Here is a 9,982-nt window from a genome sequence, read left to right on the forward strand (position 1 = left end):
TTTTAGCTGGAAATGAGTAATGATGTGCAATAAAGCAGCATTCAATATGGAGACCTTCATAAACACTGCAAAAATGAAATATTAGCCTAGCTGTTTAGATCAGTGGTTCTCAAACTTTTAAACCCGCGACCCCCATTGTAAGATCGTCAAGAACTCGCGACCCCCCACTACCAAAGCATATACAAACAATAAAAATAGCTTTTTTAAGCTGTTCACAATATTTTAACTATATTTACTATAGATTACAGGGCTCGAAATTAACATTTTTGCTTGGTAACACTGGTGCTTCTAACTTTAAAAATGTAGACGCACCAGCCAAAATTTAGTGGCTCCCACCAATTATCGCACTGTTACTACAAGTTTTATAAACAGATTTATTGCATTTGAAAATCAACACTAATCAAAACTAACAAGCAAAAAAATAAATATGCATGCGTGAGGAAAATATGTCTGAATGAAATCCCGTTATTACAAGAAAAGACATTTTTATAACATAATTGAGTGACCAAAAGATACACGGATGTATATCCCAAAAGATATCCCACAGACTTTACAGTGAATGCTAGTTATTTTCATAGCAGACTTGAAGCCAATGGAGATCTTTTATCCACTCTTCAATAAGTATAGCTGGTGGATTAACATTCAGCACATGATCAGTAATCAGATGTGCCAATATTTGTAGCTTTAGGTGTTTCTAAGACAAAATCTGTCAGTGTTGTTTTCATTCTCTCGTCTTCAGCGCTTTACATTTTCGCGGTTGTAGCTCCTGTCATCTGAAGACAGGAGGCGTTGACTGAGTGATTGACAGCTGATTTTAACCAATCATTCGTGTTCAGTTCTTAGAGCAGTGGGCCAATAAGAAGAGCGCGAAGGCGGGGCAAGCGTTGAAGGCTTTGTTTACTGCGGCAAGTTGACATGACAACAGTTTTAAACTGTTCCTGAGCGCTGCGTTCCAAGTACAAAGATGCATTCTGCCCGAATGTGTCCTAAATACTTTATGAATCAGTAATATCTTTTTAAAAATCTGAAAATATTAGCTTTCACTTGTAATACTGAAAAATATTTATTATAATCACTGAAAATTACACAATTTTTAAATAACTCTCGCGACCCCTTGAAATTATTCTGCGACCCCCGCAGGGGTCGCGACCCCCAGTTTGGGAACCACTGGTTTAGATGATAGCTGTGTAACCGCCATTAAAGAGGTCATGATGTGAAAAATCCAATTTGTCTTGATCTTTTGACATATGAGTCAGTTTTCTCATTAAATCATCCAACAAGTTCTAAAAATGCCCTCCTCATCATAAATAAAGCTGTAAAAAACAGATAAATAAATATATAAAAATCGATCCAGTCACATAAAAGGCTAAATTATCTAAATACGATCAATTACGATCATTGCTGCTCTACAGTGGATACTGCATTCAAATGCAGCACTATTAGGGGCATTCACTTCTTCAATGTCTCCATGTGTTTAGGGCGTACTCACACTAGGTACGGTTGCCTTGTGCCCCCTCCCCTCTCCCCTGACGGCTTGCACTCACACTGCATTTTAATGTTCCGGGCCGGAGCACGCTTACGTCGTCGATGATGTGACTTTAGTTTAACAGGAAGAGAAGCACTTTCGCTCTGCAGAGTGGACATTGCTTTACTTATATGGTTTTGTATTATTTTTTTGTCGTTTGGGATGCAGTGACACACAGTCAAATATTTTGCGGGACAGATCCACCAATTTTGACGATCATAAGTTATCATAAAAGTCCTCGTACTGCACGCATTACGAGGCTTGCTGAAGGTGCAGCTTACATGCAGCGAGGGGATTGTATCTTTAATAAACTATGACAGTTCGCGTTCATTGAAAAGTAAGAATGATTAATAAATCTATATGAAATTGTCCCTTAAAGTGACGTTCGGTCTTCATTTTCGTACTCAGGCGCGCTTTAGGGTGCTTTCTTCAGTTCATTTGGTCTGGACCAAGGGCAACAAATGATACATTGTAGCATTTCTCTGCCATTTTGGGTCCTTTTCAGACCACACTGATTGTTTTGGTCGAACCAGTTGAAACGAACCAAACTGCTAATCCTAAACTGCTTTTTGATTGGTCAGAATTAACATGCGGGAAAAGGCCAGTGGAACTCCAACAAGTAAACCAGCAGACTTAAAATATCGCTGCACTGGCTGATTGTATCCCTGGTCATAGTATACTATATAGTTTGTACACATCACTTTAGATAAACTTTACATTTCGAGAATGTAGCGCAGCTGCAGCGGGAAACTGGAAAACAATGCTTTAATGCATTGCAAACCGCTTTAGGAGGAGGTGTGAATTAATTTAGCCAAACAGCGATATGGTCATCTTCCGGAAATACTACCAACGATCCATCAGTTAATGTTTTTCCCTCTCTCTCTGATTAAAACTGTTGGTAAAGCCCTGTCAACAAGTATTTTTCCTCCAAACCCCTAAAGATGGGACAGCGCATCAGACTACGGCAGCTGGATTAGTCCAAAAGGTGCAGTACTTTTTGCGGTTGGGTCTGTTTTAGTTCGGATCATGTTCTCACCACAAACGAACCGCACCAGGGTTTTTTGGTCCGCTTTTGGTGCACACTCGAGTGCGATTGCTACATTCACACCTGCCCAAACGAACCGCACCAAGAGGGAAAACAAACTCTAGTGCAATTCAACCGAACTAAATAATGCAGGTGTGAAAGCACCCTTACATTCACACTACAAGTGTACTATGCCTGAGCTCAACTGAACCGTGAAGTGAAGAATCTATTGCTTTTCTATTGCGGTTTGTTTGTCCAGATGAAAACAAAGTATAAGGTGACTGAAACTTTCTGAAAACTCCAACCAATTGATTTTCCGAAACTCTGTGCATATTGTGGGTTTTCAGCTCATGACAGGAGCATGCTTGCCGTTTTCTCCTTTCTGAAGGCTGATTTATACATCTGTGTCGAGTGATTGGTGTCACCCATAGCACCTGCCTTCCGCGTAGTCGTGCATTTATACTTCTGCGTGCCCTTGTTGTTGCTCTGCAGTAACACTTCCGAAATGCTAGCTGGCAGTAGGTTATGTTCCTCTGTAAAGAGTTTTGTTGTGAGTGTTTTGTTTTGTCCTTAATGTACAAGAAGCTAAAACTTATTATAATTTCTTATTATAAAAATTATTGAGTGACTAATTATATTAAAGTAATTTTATAATTAATCCAAAACTTGTTTTTATTTCTAAGATGATGTCAATTGCTGTACTAAATGTTAGGCCTGTCACAATACCAATATTTTGTTGTATGATCTATTGCACCAAAATATATTGTGATTAACGATATTATTGTCATTGTAAGACCATTTTATGCCACTCATATAATGCCAGACAATATAATAGCATCAAAATGCAAATACTCTTCCAAAGAACACATCATATTTTATTCTTAAGAATATTTCATTTGATTATAGTCATTTTAACAGTTTTTTAAGTTGGCATTGGAATCAGAATGTGGAAATGTATATATATCCTAAACAAATAAGTCATAATAAATGTAAACAAAAAAAGTGCAAGGTAAAATGTAACAGAGGCTGTGATATCTGATCTATTTTCAGTTGTCAGGCACCCACATGAAAATATACTATAGTCATTTATAGTACATACTCTAATGTTTTCTTAACCATCCTGACACCAACACCTCCAGTAGAGATAGAGAGGTTGCACAATCAGCTAAAATGTTGTTAGAATGGGTTTTTCTGTATATAGGCGATATATATATTGCATCACCAAAAATAATTGAGGGGCTTCACGGTGGTGCAGGGGGTAGCACAATCGCCTATCAGCAAAAAGGTCGCTGGTTCGAGCCCCGTCTGGGTCAGTTGGTGGTTCATTCCGCTGTGGCGACCCCTGATTAATAAAGGGACTTAGCCGAAAAGAAAATTAATGAATGAAAAGTGATTGAGGTCATGTCCATGTAGTGTGCGATAAGTCAATATATTGATTGACAGGACTACTAAATGTAACACAATGAGGTCACGTGCCAACAACAGCATCCTAATAACTGTATATCGATAACATGAAATCATTTTACATAAAAGCAGATTCTATAATAGGAAACAATACACTAGAATACCACTATACTTGAATTGCAGATATAAATCACCTGGAGTAACCTGGAGCAAAGTATAAATTCAGATTTGGTCACAACAACACCTTCTCCTAAGTCGATCGATAGTAATGCTTAACAATAGAATTAATCAATCTGATGCTGTAAGCAACTCATTTTGCTCACCAACACACACATGCATCGCACACAGATGCAGAAACACCAGGTGGGGAAATGGAACCGTCAGCGGCTTCATTGTTATGAGCGAAGCACGCTGGGAAACAGTTTATTTGCTTCCTCAGTAAATCTTGATGAGGGACCAAAGATGAAAACGCAAGGAAAAAACAAGGAAACACAAGCATGCTCTGCTATTGTGATCTAAAGGAAAAGCGCTCTCTGGAGTACTCTTTCCAGCTTGGCACACCCATCGCTTGACAACAGGAAACAAAAAGAGAAAGGAAATGATGATGTTACTATATTCCACACTTTTAATTCTTAGACACACCTTCACACACTGCTCAAATTCAATTTGCTTTATTGGCATGACATTTTTAAAGTATTGCCGAAGAATTTTAACTCAGGGTTTCAGCATGTTTCTTTAAATCAAATGTAAGACTTTTTAAGACCCCTTAATGAAATTTTAGATGTATACAGGGCTTAACACTGAGGATTTTTTTTAATGGCCTGATTACTTCTGTAAATAGTTTTGGTATTAATAGAAGATCATGTAAAGGGATGCGTTCATTTAGTTTTCTTTCCCTGATTAGTGAATTTAATTTGGAGAATTTCCTGTAAAAATGTCTAAGAGCTGTTGTGAATTGTCTCTCTTTGCAATAAAAAAAACCTTTAATATAAAAAAAGAAGTTTTGAGATGGATTATAGGTAATTGGGTGTTGGCCAGATTGTGTAGCTTTACTTGAATATAGGAAAATTAAGACCCTTTTAAAATGGGATGCTCCGATCAATCTGCGAGAGATCGGTATCGGCCGATAATCACATTTTATGACTCGATCAGTACTCACCAATTTGGCTGATCTTATGAACTGATCGCAAGTGTTTGTTTACAAGTTTACAAACAGAGGAAAACACACGTGCTCACCTGTATATTACACATCAGCAGCGCTAAAACACGTGAGGAGGTAAATGATGCGTGAGCGATCGCTGGGCGAATTTAAAACAGATTTATTTGTAATTTATAGGCTTACTTCCTTCTAGTAAAGAAGTAATGGACATATAGGTGTGCATTTAAAAACTTCTTATGCATCAAATATGCACTCCAATTTTTTTCTTGATTGAGACTTGTTGAATTGTTCTTCCATCATATGCAATCTTTCCAAATTGCAAAAATCCTGATCGGAGCATCCTTACCTACAGCTAGGCCAGTATACGATTCTGACGGTATGATAACGGATAAAAATATCACAGTTTGACGGTATTGCGATTACTGCTCTTACACATATTCTTTTTAAATGTCTGGGTAAAAAACAAAAACTTTTTTTTTTTCCCCTTGAACACAGTATATTTGATTTTGAGAAACATTTAAAGTATTTTGGAGCAGTAAACATGTCAGGCTAAATAATTCAAATGAATCATTGACTTCTGCTGTCTTCATTTGTTTCAAAAACACAGATTTCTTTACAATTTAAAACGGCATCTTTGAATATCTTTTCTGCTGGAGATACTGTTGTCCTAAAAAACAAAACAAAAACCGTAAATAAAAAAAAAAAATCTTACACTTAGGAACGGTATAGCGGAAAATATTGGCCTTGAAAACAGTTATTGTGCCATGCCTACACAAAATAGTTCAGTGAATTTGAATTTAAGGCCTAAAATTTAGTTTCTGAAATTTAAGACATTTTAAGACCCAGCTGAACACCCTGTGACTATGAACGAATAAATAAATACATTTACATCATTAACGTAATAAAATATACAATAGTGGAGAAATAAAATGACAGAGAAGAAGAGAACAAATAAATATAGGGAAAAAACAGACAATACCTAACATTAACTTTAAAAAATCAATTGTAAACAGTTTACAATTACAGTCAGAATTATTTTATATTTTTGTGTAACGGAGTGAAGATTTTTTTTAAACACATTTCCTAACATGATAGTTTTAATAACTCAATTCTAATAATATCTTTACCATGATGACAGTACATAATATTTTACTAGATATTTTTCAACATACTAGTATTTAGCTTAAAGTGACATTTAAAGGCTTAACTAGGTTAAATAGGCAAGTTAAGGTAATTAGGCAAATCATTGTATAACGATGGTTTGTTCTGTAGACCAGTGTTTCCCAATCCTGTTCCTGGAGGCACACCAACAGTACATATTTTCGATGTCTCCCTTTTCTGACCCATTAACTTCAGGTGTTGGAGTCTCTTCTGATGTTATGATAATTTGATTCAGGTGTGTTTGATTAGGGAGAGGTTGAAAATGTGTACTGTTGGTGTGCCTTCAGGAACAGGGTTGGGAAACACTGCTGTAGACAATCAAATAAATATTGCTTAAGGAGGGCTAATAATATTGACCTTAAAATGTTTAAACAAAATAAAAACTGCTTCTAGCCGAAATAAAACAACTAAGTTCTCTAGAAGAAAAAAATATTATAGGAAATACTTTGAAAAAATCCTTGTTCTGTTAAACATCATCTGGGAAATATCTGAAAAAGAATAAAAAGGTCAAAATAAAGCAAATTAATTTAGAGGATCAAATAAAATGAAGTCTACTTTCTCTCTCCCCTACACAATGTTTGATGGGGGAAGGTTTAAATGAAGCTCAGAGCTTCCTCTTGAGCCTGTTCCTGCTTTGATTTCAGTTGTGTGATTCTCTGATTTCATTTTCCTTCTATTGTTGGCATCAACACAGCTGCTAGAGGATACAACACACAGGAAAACGTACTTATGAACACTCGCTCACTTCACTGCTGGGGTTTAAATGAGATTCTGCAGTTTGTGGTTATCTCTGTGAAATTAAAAGGGCCACTTCTGCATCACTTGTAATCTTTCTGATGCATATAGACAATAGCATATGACGCAACTGTACTGTATTGTATTGTATTTCTGCTCCAGGAAAGATTTTTTTAAAAAAGTAAATTTCAACAGGAAATAAAAGCTGGAAAAGAGCTTTTACAGGCCTTTTAAATTCATCTTTTAAGTATGAAATTATTATTTTTTTTGTTTTAACATTATTTTGGGTCAGATTTTTACATTTTCGGGTACATTTCAGAAACAAATACAATTTATATTTTTGGGTACAAAATAGATTTTTGTACAGCATGGGATTTAAAAACGTCAATTGCATCTATATATTGTTAAATACATTTTGGTTAATATAAAATTATATGCAAGAGAAAAAAAAAATTAAAATTGATCCTTGACTCATACTATAATTAGGGCTGCACGATATTGGAAAAAAAAAATTCGGACATTGCGATATTTTTTTTTCTGCAATATATATTGCGATATGAATACAATTTCAGCAGAATTGTGCTCCATTATTAATTTAGTTTGATTGGGATAATTTTGTAGCGGAGTGAATCAAACAAATTGCAAGGAAAGAAATTATAAGATAAAAGTGAAATAAGCAGTGCTTTATGGTTTTCCAAAGAGTCAAACAGTAGTTAGATCCCCAAGTACAGTAATTGAATATTCAAATGTGATGTAAAATAACACTATAGTCTTTATTGATGACCAACTATAATCCCAACTCAACATTGCAGAACCTGTGATGTGACTATTGCAAATGCACACATTGCAATATCATTGCTAAAACGATATATTGTGCAGCCCCAACTATAATTATTTATCCTTTAAAATAGTATATGGTTATTTATACTATTTGGTTCAATACATTTGGTAATATGTGGTTCAATATATTTGGTCATATTTGGTTCAATACATTCGGTCATATTTGGTTCAACACATTTGGTAATATTTGGTTTAACACATTTGGTAATATTTGGTTCAACACATTTGGTAATATTTGGTTTAACACATTTGGTAATATTTGGTTCAACACATTTGGTAATATTTGGTTCAACACATTTGGTAATATTTGGTTTAACACATTTGGTAATATTTGGTTTAACACATTTGGTAATATTTGGTTCAATACATTTGGTAATATTTGGTTTAACACATTTGGTAATATTTGGTTCAATACATTTGGTAATATTTGGTTCAACACATTTGGTAATATTTGGCATTTGGTAATATTTGGTTCAATACATTTGGCAATATTTGGCATTTGGTAATATTTGGTTCAACACATTTGGTAATATTTGGTTCAACACATTTGGTAATATTTGGTTTAACACATTTGGTAATATTTGGCATTTGGTAATATTTGGTTCAATACATTTGGCAATATTTGGTTTAATACATTTGGTAATATGTGGTTCAATATATTTGGTAATATGTGGTTCAACACATTTAGTAATATTTGGTTAAATACATTTGGTAATATTAGTTCAACACATTTCCTGCCTGCCTGACTGGCTGGATTGTCCCAAAATTGGTAAATATTGTTATGGCTTTTTATTCTCTTTTGTTCACCTATGTTAAGCTGCTTTGACACATCTATATTGTTAAAAGGGCTATAGAAATATTTTGAATTCAACTTAATATAATGTTAACATTTTTATTAATGTTACTAAATCCATTAGGACATTCAGTATACATTAATAACAGCAAATGTCATAGTCAGATATGCAGTATACTACTGTATCTGGTTTGTAAAGCACTCTTTACTCATTCTTGCACACATTAACCAGAACACGGAGTTTACAGAAGAGATAGATAGTTCCTCTCGCTCGGCAGCAGTCAAACACTCCTATTCAAACAACTGATAAAGGAGTTAACCTGACCGCCCGATCAAGTCACGGTTCTGCATACATACAGAAGTTCTCCAGACACACAAAAAAGGCTAGAATGAACTCACAATGTGTCAAAATACGACACACACCAATATCACGACACGAACCAACCGGTTTTTCCAGAAAGATCAGGTGACATCACTATAACGACACCTTTAACTACCTCAGCATTTAAATGTCATCCGATTCATTAGTTCGGAGTTTAAGTAAAATAACTTTGGATAATTACAGTTGCTGTAAAAACACGGTTTGTTTTAGTCGGTGAAAAACAAGCAGCTCGTGACGGAAGGAAGTTTTAAAGTCCGCAGGTGTACACGCATTTTCGTCCTGACAGGTGCACGAGCACAACCTGTAGAATAAAATGACCTGTCACCAAACACTCATGTGAGCTACCTTTGGGTTTTGAGGCGAATCAAAAGAATATAACGTTTAACTTACCATTTTGAAGTAGGAAAAACGCCAGGAGTGTTGAAATGCACAGAATTCCTATTCACTTCCCGGCTGGTCAGGGCCGGAGTCATCGCTGCCCTTCCCAAACTGTGGGGAGAGGAAAGATGCGCGTGCGCAGATGAGCAGCAGAGCGCAAGGCTCCGATTTCGCCGCCTCTTACTGAGTTGTGATTGGTCGAAGCGATGCACCTGGCATGAAAAGAGGCGGGGAAACACCCTGTTCACACTTTTGCTTTACCTTGAGTACAGTGTTTGATATATATTAATATGGATTTACTTTTATGAATATGTAATATGAAGCTAATTATTGTTATGTTGTTAAGCAAATTCATACTGACACAAATAAGAGTAAAATAAGACAATATCTACAGGCCCGTAGCCAGCTTGGTGAAAGGGGTGGTTCTTTTTTCTCAAAAAGTGGACTTTTTTGCAGTTATTCGCCTTATTTTCTATTTAATTATGAGGTTTAAATACTGAATTTTAATGACAATTTATGCAATTTTGGTTTAAATAGCTTGTTGGATGGTTATCAGAACCAAACTTTTTGATGTACCAAAA

General features: G+C 35.5%; 1 protein-coding gene across 1 annotated transcript in view; it reads right to left on the minus strand.

Moving 5' to 3' along the window:
- The window catches only part of ap1s3b (adaptor related protein complex 1 subunit sigma 3b), a 28,863-nt gene extending 19,333 nt beyond the window's left edge, over positions 1 to 9,530 (minus strand). Inside the window, exon 1 of the mRNA XM_056467949.1 lies at positions 9,414 to 9,530. Within this exon, the coding sequence (XP_056323924.1) occupies positions 9,414 to 9,416 (3 nt within the window). The 5' untranslated portion in view covers positions 9,417 to 9,530. The remainder of the gene's footprint in view (positions 1 to 9,413) is intronic.
- Between the last annotated feature and the right edge of the window lie 452 nt (positions 9,531 to 9,982).

This window comes from Danio aesculapii, chromosome 2, assembly GCF_903798145.1.
Source record: "Danio aesculapii chromosome 2, fDanAes4.1, whole genome shotgun sequence".
Classification (NCBI taxonomy): domain Eukaryota; kingdom Metazoa; phylum Chordata; class Actinopteri; order Cypriniformes; family Danionidae; genus Danio; species Danio aesculapii.